At 44.9% G+C, this 19,136-nt stretch overlaps 1 protein-coding gene and 1 pseudogene across 5 annotated transcripts in view; both read right to left on the bottom strand.

Annotated features, from left to right (window-relative positions):
• Positions 1–19,136, bottom strand: part of PIP5K1B (phosphatidylinositol-4-phosphate 5-kinase type 1 beta) — a 294,224-nt gene that overhangs the window by 107,660 nt on the left and 167,428 nt on the right. For all 5 annotated transcript variants that reach the window (XM_057305569.1, XM_048218352.2, XM_057305570.1 and 2 more), the window contains 3 exons: positions 18,522–18,639; positions 9,260–9,412; positions 4,799–5,098 (listed from right to left, as the gene is read on the bottom strand). In XM_057305569.1, the coding sequence (XP_057161552.1) occupies positions 4,799–5,098; positions 9,260–9,412; positions 18,522–18,639 (571 nt within the window). The remainder of the gene's footprint in view (positions 1–4,798; positions 5,099–9,259; positions 9,413–18,521; positions 18,640–19,136) is intronic.
• LOC125282704 (40S ribosomal protein S2-like) lies at positions 5,278–7,414 on the bottom strand (annotated as a pseudogene).

Below are 19,136 nucleotides of genomic sequence, written 5' to 3'. Positions count from 1 at the left end.
ACTCAAAAATCGCCTAGATACACACAAGTCACCAAAGATAGATTTTCTTGGAGATGTGACCTAAACGTGACTCTCTCTGTCATCCGATAGTTTACCGTACTCACTTCTTTGTTCGAATACATATTTCAACAAGCACTTACGAAGCACCGGGCAATGCAGAGACAGTGAGAGATGGAGGTTTGCTCCTCAAGCGCAAGGACGTGCAGGCGAATAAACAAGAGAGTCCCGCAAAAGAGGTCAACCCAGGGTGCCCGGGGAGCCACCAAGCATGGTGGTCTCAGAGGAAGTGATGCGGGGGGGTCCCGGAGAGGAACCGGTGAGGACTAGGGGGAGAAGAGCGGGGAAGAAGAGCCCAGCAGAGCGAGGCAGGCAGGAAGAGGCCAAGACCTTCACAGAGTGGGTGCAGGACCTCGGAACGTCTGGCGAGAGAAGGGCTCTGGACGAGGCAAGGGAAGGCCAAGAAGGAAGCCAAAGGCGCGTCTGGAGAAGGCAGCAGGGGCCAGAGCAGGAAGGATCTTAGTGTCCCAAGCTGGGAGGAATGGGCTTCGGTTCACAGGCAGTGGGGAGCGTCGCACAGAGGGTCTTCAGGAACTGCTGCCTTCTCATCAGAGGATCACTTTGGCGCCAGCCTCGGGGACATGTTGGAAGGCAATGACATTAGAGATGAGTGAAGAGGCTACTGCAACAGCCCCAGTAATGCATCATCAGGGTCTCAGTGAAGGCAGAGGCAGTGTGTAGGGAGCGATGGGGGCACCTCTGAGACTTACTTGGGAGGGAGACTGGATGGGACGTGGTGACTTACTGAGTACAAAAGAATTGCCTCTCAGCTTGTTCAACGCGTGGGGATGGTTTGAATAAATCCTATTTCCTGTTCTTGACAGCAACAGGTAACCTGTGATGTCCTGTAGGACTCTGCTGTCACAACTCTTACCCTGGGCCAAGCTCACTTACGGGCGGAGAAGGCTGTCAACGCCAGGCAGAGGGTGAGGCCCAGGAAGCGGAAATGCTTCCAGAAAGGAGACCCCATTATTTACATGTCCCTTTTCCCCACACACTGCCAATAATGTGGAGACTGGGGAGAACCCAGGATCTGGATCCCTGCTTCTGGAAAGAGCCTTTGTTTGAATCTTATGGGAAGTAGGCTCAGCAGGTTTGAAAGACACAGTACATTCAGTTTTCTGGGAGAGTTCCAAGTGGCTAACGTGCTCTGTGGAGGAGCTGGCCAGGGACGGACCGTCACAGGGCCCAAGCTCGGGCTGGGGAAGCTGGGGAAAGTGAAGTGGGGCTGTTCCAGGGATCCTGGCAGAAAATGGCTCTCTGTGGGAGGGGGCAGATCAGGCCATTTTGGACACCAGAGTCTGAAAGTGGCTCTGACTGGGACTGAAGGAAGGAGACTGTGGGGAGCAAAACCCAACGGACACCAGTGAAGCTGGGTCAATGAGCCATCGTGGTATCTTCTGGCCAGAGCTCACGCAAGGGAAATGGGATCCTGGGGTCTGAGATGTCAAGCCAAAAAATGAAAGAAGTGGAATGGGCAGGAAGCAAGAACCAGCAAGAGGTCAGGAGGCTTATCATATCTGCCTGGAAGCAACAGACAGGCCGGGGTCCAAAGGTCTGGGATTCTTGGATTTGCCACTTCTAAGCCCTTAAGAGGACCCTGGCATGGCCAGAAAGGGCCTTTTGACCTGATTTGGCTCCTGATGGCTTTTCTCTCCTGCCTCACATGCTCTCCGTCGATTTTAACTGCAGCAACGCCAAAGACTTCTGGCTCTTGGATCATGTCTGGCCACTTCAGGCCTAGCTTACACTGTTCTCTCTCCCCAGAAATGTGCCTCTATCACATTGCCTGCCTGGAGAACTCTTCTTCCAACCCAAGCTATGATGTCACCTGCTCTGACCCGCATAAAGCCTTAGAATATTATCACCGCACTCAATACACTGTGTGACAACGGATCAGACATGGCGGTCCTTCACCTCATGTTGGCAGAGAGGAAGCCTGCAGTGCGTGTCCCATAAGTGAATGAAAGGATGCTTCCTAAAATGCGCCCGGTTCACCTTTCTGTGGCTGGGTTGATGACAGAGTGAGGCAGTCTCCTACCCACTGTGGGTCGAGAGTCTGAGCAGTACCACCTCACTGAGACAGGGGACCGTGAACCACAGATAGTCCTGAACCTTCGGCACTGGAGCCAGCCCTGGGGTGATCCCATCCCATGTCTCCCCTGCATCCCATGGCACCTCAGCCTGCGCTGAAGCTCGGTCCTACAAAGTGAGGAGGTGTCAGGCCAAGAGACCTCCCAGCAACACCAACCACATGTCCCGTCCAGCCTGGGACGAGGTGGGTGGGGGTGTAATGGGCTCCAAGGGATTCTGCAATTGTGCAGTGGGTGGACACTTTTGTGGGGAGACAGTTCACAGCTTTCGTCAGTTTTGCAAAGAGGCCCATGACTAAGAAATATGAAGACCCACCATTCCAGAAATGTGTCTGAGTTCCTCACGGCAGCTCTGCTCAGAGAACCAACTGCTGACTGTAGACTGCAAAGGCCTTGGTCATGGTCAAGGCAGATCACGGATCAGCGGGTCCCCCACACTGAGGCATGTCCACGCTCCCACACCACCCTGAGAAAAGCCTTTTTGAAGACGAATGTTGTGCGTAATTTAATGAAGTTCCATGGTCAAGACCAAATGCAGCCCGTCACAGGGAGTTAGCTTTAGGACCTCTACGTTGACCTTCCTTAAAACAACAAGCCTTCCGAAAAATAAAAAATAAAAAGGCAAATCTCCAGGGTCTCATTCCTGATGGAGAGTCATGTTCGACCTCGTTCTATCAGTCCTGGGCTCAGGAGCCACAAATAAACAGACAAATCTGGTGTTATGGTTCTTTTACATTTGACTTTTCTCTCCCTTTTTTTTTCCTTTTCTGGTACAGGAGCTTGTGTTTTTAAAAGACAGAAAAAAATGGCTTTCCATATTAAAGAGGCCAGAAGTGCGCGTACACACACACACACACACACACACACACACACACACACAAAGCAAATCTAAAACTGGAGTGGTTTGTACTAAACTCTGGGGAATTCAGAGTCACTTTTCACCCACATCCTGTAAGGGCAGAAAAAGCACAGGAAAAGGTTTTACTAAAATGTGCTCATGTTTTTGTTTTTTTTTTCTTTTTTAAAGAAAAACATGAATCATTCATATCCACCCAGACAGCTGAATAGCACAGCTGGACACTTTTTTGTGTTTGCTTAGTTCCCACTGTTCCTCCCTTGACTTCTGAAAAGATAATTTTTTTAAAAAATCCTTACAGTGAACCTTTACATTTCAATTGTTAAGAGCACATACTTTGTACCCAAACAGGTGTGGGCTCTGCCAGGGACTTGCTAAGTAATGCTGGGCAGGTTTCTTCGCCTCTCTAAGAGCCTCATTTTCCCACCAATTAAACTGGGAATGTGAACAGTATGGACTTCAAATGGATGCTGAGAAAATTAAATGAAATGTACGTTAAAAAAGCCTCTTAGGCTAGCCTGGCTCACTAAGCATTAAGAACAGGAGGAGCTGTGGGGGGACCGGGTGGCTCAGTCGGTGTGTCTGCCTTCAGCTCAGGTCATGATCCCAGGGTCCTGGGATCGAGTCCCACATCGGGCTCCTTGCTCAGCTGGGAACCTGCTTCTCCCTCTGCCTGCCACTCCCCCTGCTTGTGTTCTCTCTCTCTCTGAAAAATAAATGAAGTCTTAAAAAAACAGGAGCTGTGGAGTAACATCTGTATCAATGCAACAAAGCGTGCCAATGACACACCTTAGTGCATTTTCCTGCACATCATAACATGTAGAAGGAAAAGACCCATAAACAGTAGGAGTGTTTTTCTCAGCAAGGATTTGTCCCCCTCCCCTCTGCACCAATACGGGTCATCTGTCCAAGCCCACGCAAGGTCCAGAAAGCCACAGCCTGGAAGACATAGCTCATACTTCCCCAGAACCAGGTGCTGGGAGTCCTATCCGCCCTGGCCAGGTCGGGCCCAACGTCCGCCCGCCTCCACTGCGCCCAGCTTAGCTGGGGACCTAGATGGTTCTCCCAAGTGCACCTGGGCCAAAACACACAATTTCTGAGAATGTGTTCATCAAATGATCATCATTCTTCAGAAGCCATCCGAGCTCCATTTTCCTCTTTTTCTCCAAGGAAACTTTTATCTACTGTCTGTACATTCACCGTGTCGGAAATACCTCTCCCAGGTTCTGGGTCTTATTATTTGGTTCCTAATATTGCAGGCTGGGGGATTCTAAATTCCTCCTTCCTTCTGACAATCACTCTGGCTAAGTTTGCATATGATGGTCTTTGCTCTAACTGTCGAGACTCATTCCTGATCCCCAAAATAATTTCAGCAAACGTACTGCTCACCTCATACTTCTGCCTCCACAGTGAGTAGCCAGAGGTCTGCCTGTCAATTCTCTAAACTTCTCTCCCTGGTGGAATCTTCCTTGTGTCAAGGTTTGTATATGGCTAATCGTTGCATTACACCTAATTTCTTTTCCCTCTCCAGGTTAATCACAGGAGAGGATGAAAAGAAAAAAATTGTTTCCTTTTATCAAAGAAAGTAGACTTAGCTTTTTTTAGTAAAATCCACGAATACTCCAGACAATTCCCTCATCATCCACCAATTCCTTCAACATCAAGGAAGCATGGCTGGGCACCGCGAGTGCGAACGATGGGGTTCCACATATCTGCTCTGGACATTCCTTACCAAGGTCACAAGATCACAGACGCCTGTCCAAAGGCAATCACGGCAATGACATGCCCTTACCCGGCAGTCTCTCTGAAGTGTTTTCATGAGCGCGTTGTAGGTTTCTGTGTCAAAATATAACCCTTCGTGCATGTCTTGCAGGAAATCTAAGTCCTTAAATGTGGGGTTGGATTTCTCTCTCTCCTTTCGGGAGGCTCTTCGCTTGTAAGTGGAGCCTTTCAGGTCATACGTGAAGTGCATTCTCATGGAGCGCGGTAAGACGTTGTTCATTACCACAATCCTGATATTAATGCCCCCGGATTGCATGCAATACAGTCCATAAAATTTTGGCAAAAGAGTCCTTGGATTCTGATTTAGATTCTAAAAAGAGAAAGAGGAAAAAAATATGGTCAATTCTCCTATTTTCACAAAAGAAGACTCCGTTAAGTATGTGTTTTCACTTGTATGAGAATTAAACATGGGGCGCGATTATCGTTACGGCCATTACTAAAATATCACAATTCTTAAGTTGGCTCATTGGAACAGTACCTGTATCATTCTCAACCCACAGCATTAAAAGTGGCTGAAATGAACATGGACAGAGAATCCCAAATGAGATTCAACTAAAAATCGGCAAAGAATTGATTAGTGCCATGTGTGACTATGATCTAAGGGAGCTAAAAAGAAAATTAACAGCCGGAGTCTAGGCGATGAGCATTTAAAATTTTAATAGCTCCTGAAAAAAGTATCTTCCAAAATGGGTAGGCCAATTTACAGGCACACTTTGTAAGATTATTTATTTGTTGTCACCTTTCATCCGTGATGCATAGCATCAAGCTTTAAAATCTCTGTAAGCGTGACTGGTAAAAAAAAAAAAAAAAAAAAAAAAAAAAAGGAAACTCATTGAAAAAAATTGCAATGTCGCTGATGATTACAGAAATGTAACTTTATGTATTTTTAGCCACTTCAAAGACAATTCTGTGTTAATATCCTTTGTTCTTCTGTCGGTTTTTGTTATTGTTGGAGTTCTCGATTCACTCTGGATTATTTGCCATTTTCCTATTCCCTATGGGGTATACTGGTTTTCTTCCAGTATGTTGTCTTTTTTACTATACAAATAAAAAAACACATGCCTATTTTCGTTTCACCTTAAAAGTAGGTGAGAAATTAAAAACAGCTTGCTGGAGGGCATTTGTATCATGAAAAGTTTCCCTAACAATCCCCTGATTCTTCTCCTAATTCCCAACTTTTAACTACTATCCCTACTTTCTATCATTCTAGAAATATTCTATGTGCTTACATTAATTTTGTGTCTGGTATTTTTTTTTTGTTATACCGATGTTTTGCCTTTTGATGTAGTCATATTTACATACTTCTTTCTTGTGCTTTCTTTTTGCTTCCTGCTTAGCAAAGCTTTTTATATCCCAAGGTCCTAAATTTCTTCTCTTTTCTTCCTGATTTTTAATAGTTTTGGTCACTAGGTTTGGTTTTTACTCCACAGGGAATTATTTTGTGTGTGTGTGTGAAGATCTGAAATATGGAATTATCTGAATTCACTGATCTATTTGTCTAGCACCGTACTAATTCTTTAATATATTAATATCTTTAATATTAGTAAAAGTTTATGGATTTTTGGTATATGTTACGGCAGGTTCACCATTCTAATTCTTTATCAAAAATGTTTTGTCTAGTCTTATAACCCTTCCTTTCCGATGTTTGTTTTTTTAAATGCTCTTAAAATGATACCTATTTTCACTTTCTTTTTGTTTTGTTTTCACTTTCAAAAGAACCAGTTTGGGGGTAGGGGGAAGTCCTACTGGCATTTTTTTTTTTTTAAACACAGACTTAGTTTACTTAATTTTTCTTGTATAAAGTATGTGGTGGCCACAGCGGGAGCCTGGATCCTCTGCACTGAGACTCTGGTGTGGGTCGTTACAAGATGGTCAGCGAATTCCTGATAGGGAGACTTGGTGAATGCAGTCTGTTTCCAGAGTCGGGGTGAGCTAGCTGTAGGTCTTGGGAATGGCGTCACGAGTGGCCTCGGTGAAGTTGCCCAGGGTGGCAGTGCGGTCCCTGGCTGAGGGGGAGCAGTCATCCATTCTGTGCACCATCAGTAGCTTCTTGGGGCTGAGGCAGTGCCAGTGCTCCTGGGGGCAGGGGTGAGGTGCACCAGCGCAGAGCTTCAGCAGTTGGTCACCTTGCATGGGACAGTGTGGGGCTTGACAATCTTGTTCCCCGAGTAGCCTTGCCTCATGGGTCGATGTCAAGCTTGTCCGGAATCATGGCCCCACGATGGAAGTGGCGACCTCTTTGGACCACTTCACACGCAGACCGCCATGTCCATTGTCGTCTCCGATGGCAACAAATGCCTTGAACCTGGTCTGCTGGCCAGCACGGGTCTGCTTTTGTACCAGCATAGTCTTCAAAACCTCATCCTTGAAGGACGCCCCCAGGAAAAGTCAATGATTTCAGATTCCTTGATGGGCAGGGAGTAGAAACAGACCTCCTCTGGGACTTGATCTTCATGTCCTTGACCAGGTGGCTCAGTTTGGTGACGGGGATCCACTCCTTGTCTTTGGCCCACAGAGAAGCCACTGTGGTCTCCCATTCCATCGCCCCTGGAACCCCCAAGCCCACGCACAGCATCAGCGTCATCTGACACTTGGTGTTTTCTCGGAGAAGCAGCCCTACTGGCATTCTTGATTGGAATTAGGCTGGACTTACAACATGATTTGGGAGAACTGAAATCTTTACAGCACTGAGTTCAGGAATGAAGTGTGTCTCATTATGTAGGAACTTTTCTAATGTCCTTCATATCAATTCATAGTTTCTTTCATATTGTTCGTTTATATTTGTTTTTACAGACTCAAGTATCTGAGTTTCTATTACAAAAATTATTTTGGAGTTATTGTTCCCAAATTACAGTACTTACTATAACTTGCTTTCCCTACCAGGATGATAGTCTGCCTTCATTCAATTGTATCTTTACTCTAATAAGGTTCACTGTAAGTTACTGCCTCGCCGACGGGATCTCATTTTCTCCCTTCTATCCTCCCACTCTGGATGATCTGCATAATGGAATACGATGGATTGCGGACATGCATCTTACACCCTGCAAATCTGCTGGACTCTCACTACCTCTAGAAACTTGAAGTTTCGCTCATTTTTAATTGTATCATTTACAAGAGAAGAATGTTCATACTTTATTTTTGTACTCAAAAAGTTATTGTTAGAAATTCTTGCAAATATATCAGAAAGGATCACATGGAGGGGCATCCTATCTTTTTCTATTACTTCCAATAAAAGGGCTCTTGTTCTTCTCCATGAGGTATTATGGAACTCTTAGGACTGATAAATGCATAATATGTGTGTGCTAATTTATTTATTTATGTTAAAACTTCTCTGCCAATTTAAAGAATTTTAAGCAAGAGAAGATGTTGAATTTTGAATGCCTTTGTTTCTAGTCAACATTTATTTGGATTACCACACGATGTTCACATTTTTTCTTGTTAACTGGATGAATTATACTATTTGTTATACTAGCTTATGTGATTGGGATAAACTATTTGCTCAGCTAAATTTTACCATTTCATTTAATTTTAATTAATTTCAAATTGATAGCTGTATATGGCTAATGACTACCCTATTGAACAATGCAGTTCTAGAACAAGAGACTAGTCTATCTAAGCTTAGAACTGTACACGTTTAAGATTTACTCACTTAGCAGGTTAGTAAAGTGCAGTGACCATTTGATCCCAATTTCACATTATTTAAAAAAATGTGTGTATGAATAGAATACATCAGGAAGGACATACACTGAATATTAGTAATATGCATCTCGGGGCAAAGATGAGAGTCGGCTGCATTTTCCTTACTTTTCTGGATCTTCTGTGTGCTCTAATATAAAGTAGACAACGTGCTCTAAAAAAAATTTCCCAGTTTTGTTCAGGATCAAACCTTGTAAAATCTGTCCATCCTGTCCACTGAGATTTTTATTTTATTTCGATTTTTGATCCCTATATTTATACATGTGCCTAATCTCCAACAGATTTGGGAATTAAATAATATTTTTACAGCTGTGTTTCACCTATAGCTTAGCCCTCAATGAATGCTAAGCATTCACATTACGACTCTGCACTGGGAGCAAAGAGCCTGGCAAGGCACCGCTTCCTTTATCCTACACCCTGTTGTCTTTCTCTAGCACAACAACCGTCTAAGACAGGTTATTTCGCAGCTTTGAAAGACTGAGGAGACTACATACAGCTCACAGGTTATATTGCTTACTCGTGGTCGTACCGTTTGCTGATGGCTGAGCTGGGATTTGAACCCAGAACTGTGTGAGTCAACTATGTTCTACTAACAGTTCGACTATGTAACATCTATTCAACAGCGGTTGCGGTAGAATCCAAATGTAAAACAAAGCTCACCCAAGAGAAAGAAACATGCCACAGGGTGACTGTAAAAAAACATAGGGGGAAAAAAAAAACTTTCGGAAAGTAATTAAATCTCAAGTAGGAGTTTTAATTACGGACGGTTACTTACCATGTAATAGCCTGGCAGTAACTTCTGAAGGAATTCAGCTTCTTTATGCTGAACGGTTTTGATGATAAATTCATCATCACTGGTCACAAAAAACAAGGATCCACTGGCTCCAGGGTTGGACAGCTCTATTAGAGGTTCGCTGCAGATGGAATACTACAAGATAAATAAATAAACAATTAAAAATACGCTACTATTTATCCAAAGGATGCACAGTGATTCGAAGGGGCACCTGTACCCCAATGTTTATAGCAGCTATGTCCTCACCAACAGAAACAATAGCCGAACTATGGAAAGAGTCCAGATGTCCATCAACAGATGAATGGATAAAGAAGATGTGGTGTGTGTGTACACACACACACACACACACACACACACACACACACGCTGGAGTATTACCCAGCCATCAAAAAGAAGGAAATCTTGCCATTGCAACACAGATGTGGATGGAACTGGAGGGTATTATGCTAAGTGAAATAAGTCAAGCAGAGGAAGACAGTTATCATACGATTTCAATCATACGTGGAATTTAAGAAATAGAAGAACATAGGTGGGGGCGCCTGGGTGGCACAGCGGTTAAGCGTCTGCCTTCGGCTCAGGGCATGATCCCGGCGTTATGGGATCGAGCCCCACATCAGGCTCCTCCGCTAGGAGCCTGCTTCTTCCTCTCCCACTCCCCCTGCTTGTGTTCCCTCTCTCGCTGGCTGTCTCTCTCTGTCAAATAAATAAATACAATCTTAAAAAAAAAAAAAAAAAAGAAGAACATAGGTGAAGGGAAGGCAAAATAAGATAAGATGAAAATAGAGAGGGAGGCAAACCGTAAGAGACGCTGAACTCTAGGACAACGGAGGGTTGCTGGAGGGGAGGTGGGTGGGGGATGGGGTAACTGGGGGATGGACATTAAGGAGGGCACGTGATGTAATGAGCACTCCAGTTACATGCAACTGATGAATCACTGTATTCTACCTCCGAAACTAATAATACACTATTAATTAAGTTGAATTTTAAATAAAATTTTAAAAGTTAAAAAAATACATTCACCGTACATGATGCTTCTAAGGAGGCAGATCACAGGATTATACATCTTGACCATTCTGAAACAGGAAGTTCTCTGCCATGGGCTTTCAAAGGAGGCTCCACATATACTAAGAGGGCCCTTTGAGATTTCTAAAAATTTAATTGATCCATTTATCCTAATAATTCTATGAGAAACAAATGCCTTCCACAACCCCCCCCCCACCCACAGCATCACATGAATCATCATTCACATTGAATCATCAATCATCACATCTGTCCAATGAAATAATGCAAACAGTGCTGTGGTCTACGGTGCTATTTCCAGCAAGTGTCCATAACATAACAACTGAAGGTATGACTCACACCGTGTATTTGTCATGTGAACACCCACACCTATTCTCTTCTCACTATTTACTGTCCCAAAATATGTCATCCATGTGTGGTTTCAATAAGGAGAGGACTCTTAACAGCCGAAGCTCCAGCCCGGATCACTTTCAAAGGCTCCAGGCCTGTATGCCTAATTTTTTAATAGATAATTCTATCTGGTTATAACACAAGCACTTCATGTAACAAGTTCAAAATCAAATCCATCCCAGGGCTATGGTTAGCCCATACAATGCTTTTGTAGTAACTAGAAAGAGGTGCCTCTTTCTTCTAGCAGATGTAGCTCTGGGTCAGATACAAGGCTGATGAGCAGAAGGGCTGGATTCCAGTCTCTACTCCTTCAGCTCAGCCAGGTATTCTTGGGCAGTGCACACCCTGCACAACCATACATGTGACTCTAGATCATCTTTCCCTACCCCCAATCTCTATCTTCTCCCTCTTATTTATTTTGCTTCCAAACCAGAAACTTGGGCATCATCCTTGATGCCTCCCATTTCCTCACCTTTCATATCCAGACTACTGATTATATCTACCCCCTTCATGCCCTCTCTTTTGCTCATACCTAAGTTCAGTGGTTTCACATCATGCCTTCATTACTATGGGAGACTCCACCTTGCCTCAACTATCCACTCTCGACTTCTCTTGTGCGTTTTCCACCAGGAAACCGGAGATCTTTCTAAAATGCCAACCTGATCACATCCCCCCAGTGGTTTCTACCATCTGGTTAGAAGATAACACCCAGATTTCCTGCCAGCGCTGTCAAGGCCATGAGCGGCCCAGCCCTACTCTCCAGGCTTCTTTATCACTTCCCTCCTTAAAATCTAGCTCTAGTCACCGACAGCTACTTCCCCTTTTCTCGTATGTGCCAGACTCTCAAGGACCAGGATTCTGCATCTTTCTCTACCAAACCCACCTCTCTTCTGCCTTCACCGGACTGACTACTCCTCATTCATGTATGCATTTAACATCGAGAAAATGTCTAGTGAGCATCTATAATACCCCAGGCACTCAGGAAGCTTGGACCCTAGCAGGGACCACTCCTGCCTTCCATACTGAGAAGCCACGGTGGGGGGACAAAAGGAAGAGGCACAGGGCACAGTGAGGGAGCTGTTATGTAACTTTGGCTTTCAGCGTCTGCTGGACGGCATTTATTCCGGAAAACTCTTCCTGGTCCCATGAGTCTAGATCATCTGCTTCCTGGCACAGGACGTTCTCATCATGGAAGTTACCACAAAGTGCCTCAAATGCCTGCTTCTTCTTCTGAGTCCCCAGAGGACTGTAGGACTCTGTGAGAGCACAAGCCCCTTGGATCTTAGGCTGTGATACCGTGCAGGATCTGTGCCTTGCACACAGCAGGCACTAAATAAATTTTTGTCGAACAAATGGCTGAATGCCACCAAGTGAAGAGCTATAAATCTCACCAGAAATGCCAAAAAAAACAAAAACAAAAACAAAAACCCAGCAGGGAACTCAAATTTGGGGAAATGGGGCTCAGTGTTTACCAACTAACAATCCCCACTACTGAGCAGAGAAACAATGAGAGCAGAGGAAAAGGTCAGGGCCCAGCACGTGAGATCAGACCAGCCCCAGTGAGTGGCAAAAAGACAGATTTAAAGAATTGTGTCCTGAAGATGGAAACATCCAGAATATCTCCCAATGCTTTTTAGCTGGGCTTCTGAAGAGTTAAGACCCCATCACAGAGAAATCTGAAAGGAGGGGAATAGGAGGTGAGGGGAGGAAGAAGGAGAAGGGAGAAACCGGGAGAAAAACAATTAAAAGGCAGTTTCTAGATGTTGACTTTAAATTATCTTGCTTTGGCAGCACACAGATAAGGGAAACAAAATTCTCTAAGACAAGAAAGAAGCAAGTGTGTGCCGCCTTTCTGAAACTCATGGCAACTTCCGTTTTCCACTTCTCTTTCCTCTAGGCTTGCTTCTTGATGCTTTCATGCTGAGCAGTGTGACAGTCTCTGCCATTATGGGTGACTTAGACATTAGGAAGGAAAACAAAAAGAGCCCCAAGACCGCACACAGAACGCCCTAAAAGCCCCTCGGAAGCAGAGGGCACTTTGCCTGCTGTGGGTGCAGGATCCACGTGGAAAGCTCATCAGGGGGACAGGCATGGGACTTGGAACCACCTTTTTTTTTTTTTTTTAAAAGATTTATTTATTTATTTATTTTGAGAGCGAGCAAGCAAGGCAGGAAGGGGCAGAGGGCGAGAGAGAATCTCAAGCAGACTGTGCTGAGCGAAGAGCCCGATGTGAGGCTCGATCCCAGGACCCTGACATCATGACCTGAGCTGAAATCAAGAGTCTGACACTTAGGGGCGCCTGGGTGGCACAGCGGTTAAGCGTCTGCCTTCGGCTCAGGGCGTGATCCCGGCGTTATGGGATCGAGCCCCACATCAGGCTCCTCCGCTATGAGCCTGCTTCTTCCTCTCCCACTCCCCCTGCTTGTGTTCCCTCTCTCGCTGGCTGTCTCTATCTCTGTCGAATAAATAAATAAAATCTTTAAAAAAAAAAAAAGAGTCTGACACTTAACCCACTGCATCACCCAGGTGCTCCTGGAACCACTTCTTTTTCTTTTTCATTTTTTTTTTTAAATCATGTCTCTACCAGCGGCCACTTACGTGACCTGGAGTAAGTATCTTGGCATCCCAGAGTCCAAGGAACCTCATCTCTAAAATGAAGCTAATAATATCTCCATGAAAGCAGCTGGAAGTTTTTAAAGTGGATGCTTTCAAAACCCCTGGCAGAGCGTGACCACTTGGTTATTGCTGTTCCTAGTTCCTACCACGTGACCACACATAGGGGAGAGGGGCGGACATCGCCCAGGTGACAAAGAGCTGGCCGTGCCTCAGGACGCACTGAGGGTTTCAGCCCAACTCCAACGACCAGAGGGCTCCCCAAAGATACACTAAGACACTCCTAGTGAGTCAAGAGGATAGATGCATCTTTTGCGTAATCATGAACTTGAGACGCGGGAAAACAAAGGTGTCGACCCCAAGTTCTTACGAAGAGTGAAGGCAGACCCCGCACTCTCTTTAGGAATTCTGATTCTTTGTTTTATGGGCTTTGAATTCCTGGCACAGAGCCTTCTTACGGAGAGGAGTCGATGTTGTGGAAGTCCAACAACAACACAGAATTCAGAAATTAGAGGCTGCAAATAGAGAAATTAGGGGGTGATTCAGGAAGCGCTGTCTAGAGAAAACTGGATTCAGACCTGAACATCTGTTTCCAATTAAAGTCTCAAATTCTTCTATAAGCAGTGACATTATATGGGAAGTATTTCATGGGTTACTTGTCAAATTGTCCTATATTAGGTAATTTACAAATTAATACGCGTGGAAAAAAATTGTTTTGACACTTCTTAGTAAGCCGGTGGGGGTCACACTGGCAGAGTATCAGTGTGCAGCCAACGGGCACGATGATACCAACCGGCAGTCTCACCATTATTGCCTGTAAGTCTGCAGTTTCTTACCCTGGAACTTGGTTACCGTGCCCTGTGCTAAGCAACCTTCTCGGCCATGTTGCCATTGAAAAGCAAATAAAGAGGAGAGATGGGAACATTTTAATTAGCCCTGATCCACAAGGCCCCACATGGACGCCTGCGTTTTCTGTGCTTTCCTGCAGGTCCTTTCTTTTGTGCAAGCTGTTCCAATGCCTCCATTCTCTCCCTTCAATTTCCTGCAGGGCCTCCCGATGATCCCCCGCTGGAATGGCCACAAAGTACAACCCAGCTGGGCCCCGCCAAGGCAAATTAACAACGTAAACTTGCTCAGCGTGGCGGAGATCATTCTTCCTGCCATTTCTTTCCCCCTGATAGTGTTAAATATTCACCCCCCGCTCTCTATCGGTGCCGCTGAGTCTGGAAGGACATCACGTAAATCACCCTGGATTCTGGAACACTCGGGCACCTGGGGGAGAAGGAAGTCAAACCAAAGGCTTGCTGCCCAAGCAGAGATGGGGAAAAAAATGCTCTGGGGCCCTTGGCCTTCCCTGGGGAGGCGTTTCTTTTGGAACAAATAAGGAAGGAGGTGCAGTCTTGCCACCGTGCTGTGCACACGCAAGCACTTGGGTGTGTGGTCTCACAATCCACATTATGCCTGTGCCAGCATGAAACTGGTGATCGGCACGCACGTGGTGAACCTTCATGGTACCGAGAATGTAAACAGAATAATTGAGGCTAAAATCCAGATGCGAGAGCACAAGACTTAAGTAGAAATGCACGTGTATCACGGGGATCCAATATTAAACCTACCTGGAGAGTTACTATATAATGTTAACTTCTCCTCCCTTTTAGACCAGATCTTCAGAGATTTGGGTTTGATGAGCCCGTTTAACAGCTGCTAGGATGTACTTTGTGCTTTGGATGATACTTTCTTATCCTTCACACAGGTTTTTAAGGGAGGTCTTATGTGATTCCCCTGTGCTTTATTTGGGATTAACTTTTCCAAAAAATGCTTTGTTGGAGGTGTTTTGACTCCTTTGGCTAGATGCTTCAGAATGGATACCTCATGGTTTGATGGATGAGGGAGTGTTATGGTGAGATCACATTTAATGAGAGGTCTGAGACTCTGTGGGCTGGGAGGCCCGCTGGTGAATGGAAAATCGCATGGGGGGATGGCTGGGGGGATCCCTGTTCTGGTCTGGGCTCTGTGCCCAGCAGCATGGGTAACCTTCGGCACCTCTCTGACCCCAGCTTTAGACTGCTCATCTACAATGAATGGTTGGGCTAAAAAGTCCAGGGTTATACCTAATTCTGGGAAGCATGTCATGTCACGTAAAAACCCTTTCCTCATCTACCACACTTCAGATCACTGGCTGGGGTTTTCAGATTGAGTGGTTTGGAGGTGAACTTCTAGTTCTGGGCTGGGGGTGTCCCCAGTGGTTGTCTTAGCACAGGGTACGTAGGTGGCCGTAACCACTGGGGACCAGGCAGCCATGTGAAGCTAGAGGGCCTCTGTCTGGTTTTTGCAGGTCCCAGAGATGGGTTCAGTTATAGGGAGGTGGAAAATGGAATCAAACAAAAGCACTCTGACCTGCTTATTCCCATCTCCCCAAGCCCCCCAGTTTTCATTATGGGAAATTTCAAACCTACATAAAAGTAGAGAGAATTGTGAAATTAACATCCATACGTCTCTCTTCCAGCTTCCACAATGATCGACTCCTGGCCAATCCTGTCTCCACTACAACCCCAATCACTCCTCCGCCTGCTCCCCTCAGATTCTTTCCAAGCAAATCCCAGACATCACATCATTTCACCCATAGACACTTCAGCATGTGTCTCAAAAAGACAAAGACTCCTTTTTAAAAACAGAACTATAATACCATCATCCCACCAAAAACCTAATTCCTCAACATCATCCAATATGCAGTTGCTCTTTAAATTTGACCAGTTTCCTATAATTAAAAAAACCTGTGTATTTGCATAATCTGGCCCGGTCTTTCTAACTTCCTGATCCAAACCTTCCCCTCTTGCCCTCTTGGTCCACCCAAAGTGCTTCTAAACATGTAGTGCTTTTGTGTGTCTGGTCTCACTGTCCTAACACCACCTCTCCTCTCCTGAATATGCTTCCCTTCTTCTCTACCCACTCAAATCCCCTCTAATTTTTACATCAGTTAAACCATTTCATACCCATAAGAAGCGCTCCTCATCCTCGGTGTAAGAGAGAGAGAGAGACCCCCTCCCTCCTCCCAAATCCTTGGGTATTGACTGTTGCACTGCAGTCTGTTTAATGCCTGGTAGAGCTGGTGATTCTTCCACACAAACAAATGATCATTCCAGTTGGATTCTAAGTTCTCTGCGTACCATGACTTATAATTTTTGAATCTCCCTGTAATTAGTAGCCAAGTATTTTCGTTACAATAGAAGTTCAAAGCACCTGATGGATTAATTTACGTTTTGCCAGCTACAGGAAGGAAGACTTTTGCTCTGAGAAGCCATCAGCTCAGTCTCCTGTGCTCCTTTGTACATATTCTAACCTCAGGACGAAAGTAACTTTCCTGGTTTAAAGGCTCATCAGGAAACTGGTGTAAGCCATGTGCGATGCTGATCAGGAAAAGGTCTTCCTCCAAGAAAGCAAGTTTGTGAGACAGAACGATGCAAGAATGGGCTTCCCAGCCTGCAGCTCAATGACCACAGGAGGGCGAAGGGTGAAGGGTAGACAGGCAGATGTGTCATCACACTGATTGGATCTGTGCTACGAAGCTCAAGGATATGGCATCTCATTGGCTAGCAGAAACTCAAGAAAATTCAGAAAGAGAATCCATGGGTTTCCAATGTGTGGCAGGAGATGAGAGCACTATCTTGTTTTCCATAAGACGGTATCCAGACCACAATGAGTTCCCCAAACATGTTTCCTGAATGACAGTGACGCTCAATAATTATAGAAGAGTCAGAAACCAAAGAATCTTCTCTAGAACATATCCACACTCACCCACGCCCATTCCCCCAGATGTGTGGCTTTGTGTCCTGGAGGAGCTGGTGAGGGCAGGTTGGTAGTGCTGGGTAGAGACACCTGACATCTCAGTGAGAGGGGTGTGATAAGGCAGTGGCTACTTGGAGGAACACATGTAACGGCAGCAGGATGGCCAGGGACTTTCTACTCCGTTCCCACTGCTCTGTGAAGCCTTGTTAATGTGCCTTGAGGAGCCAGTATCATCTCATCGGGCGGAAGTCATAGGAGTTTCTCAGGGCCCAACTAAAGAAGAGGGTCGTACCAGAGGGGAGGGAGGTGGGGGATGGGAGGAATAGGTGATGGGGATTAAGGAGTGCGCCTGTGGTGGTGAGCACTGGGTGATGTATGAAAGTACTGATACTGTACATCTGAAACTCATATAACTCATACAACACTGTATGTTAACTAACTGGAGTTTTTAAAAAAACTTAAAAAAAAAGAAAGAAGACGGTCGTGCATGCACAGGTTTTCATCAGCACAGAATAGAAACAGCTTTGAATTTTATCAAGTACATCTTCCCTGAATTATAAAATGCAGTTGAAATACTCTTTGTTCCAAGGGATAAATGCTGCCACACTTCCTGTGCAAAGCTTTAGTCCAGGATCTGGCTCGAGTCTTACTAAGATCATTCAGAATGGGGTGAACAATAAATGTTTGATGGCATCCTTCCTACAGCTTCTTGAAAACCAATTCTGAAGAGCCCCAGGGTGTTAACAGCGATCAAATCATGAAATAAACCATTTTACTCTTGAAACAAAAAGGAAGTTCCTGGCTCCTTGAACAGGAATAAGGTAACAATCTGAGGTCACATCGGACTACCTCACAAAAAGGCTGTTGTGTTCCGTACCTGCTGCGTGCCAGAAAGACGATGGAGAGAAAAGACAAGCCGAAGGATAAAATATGCCCTTGCACCAAATAAAAACAGGTTTAGGAAGAGCTTGCTTGCATCGAGAGATGTTGAGAACAAAACTACCTAGCATCTTTGAAACCGTATTCAAGTTGTAGGTCAAGGTGAAAATGGCTGTGGGCCAAGGCGGTTTGAGGCGAATGGTATAAATAAGGCAACTGAAACAGGAAGGCTTTCAAACAGAATCCAATCAGCAAAATTCACAGGAGTATTTAGAACTAATTATAATAATATCTGTTAGAGTAACGATCTGAAGTAGCAAGCAATCCCACAATTACTTAAATATCAATTACCGTAGGAGATTTTGTAGCTATCAGTAAACGTGGCAGAGTCAAATCACATTTCCTGAAGCTAAATTTATCATCTTGAGACTTGGACCTTTTACTATGCTCCACAGCTTTATAAAACAAGAGACACAAGCCACTTGTCACTGTTGCTATGAGACACATGTTTATATCACACGTTTCTGGAGAAGGAAGGAAAATTACAGGTTCTTACCAAGTAATCATCAGGCTTGATACCAAAAAGTTCTCTGAAATATCGGAATGCTAGCGGAGCGTACGTCTTAAATCTGAAGTCTGGGTAATGATGTGCTGGGGTCAGATTGCTCCCTTCGCTGCAGTTAAAATATTAAAAAAAAAAAAAAAGGGCGAGAGAGAGAGAGAAAGAGCATTAGCAAAGACAATTTTGACTTCAAATACTAGCTCTACTGGTCCTGGGCCAATTTCCCTGCTAGAAAAACACATCCCGATTGTGGGTCCCTCTAAGCTCATGTCACAAAGGGCAAAACCAGATGCTAACACAGTGGGGGCCACTCCAAGCAGGCCTTCCCCACCAATCACGGTGTGTCGTTAGCCTGAAAACTCTTCATCATCCCCCACCTTCCCCAGTGAAACCACAGTCGTAATGCTTTAGGTGTAAGATCCAGGCCTTAGTGCATGGAACGATTTGAAAAATACCTTTTTTTTTTTTTTTTGGCCACGAATACTGGATACACATTTTAAACTAGGAGTAAGTGAAACACTTTTAAAAATATGTCACTAACAAAATCATCACACTGGAAAGAGATGAGACCTGAATCCGAACTCTTTCTTACATCCATATTTATAGGAA

The sequence above is a fragment of the Ursus arctos genome, unplaced genomic scaffold (assembly GCF_023065955.2).
Source record: "Ursus arctos isolate Adak ecotype North America unplaced genomic scaffold, UrsArc2.0 scaffold_33, whole genome shotgun sequence".
In the NCBI taxonomy this organism is placed as follows: Eukaryota; Metazoa; Chordata; class Mammalia; order Carnivora; family Ursidae; genus Ursus; species Ursus arctos.
This window is presented reverse-complemented; position numbering and strand designations above follow the sequence as displayed.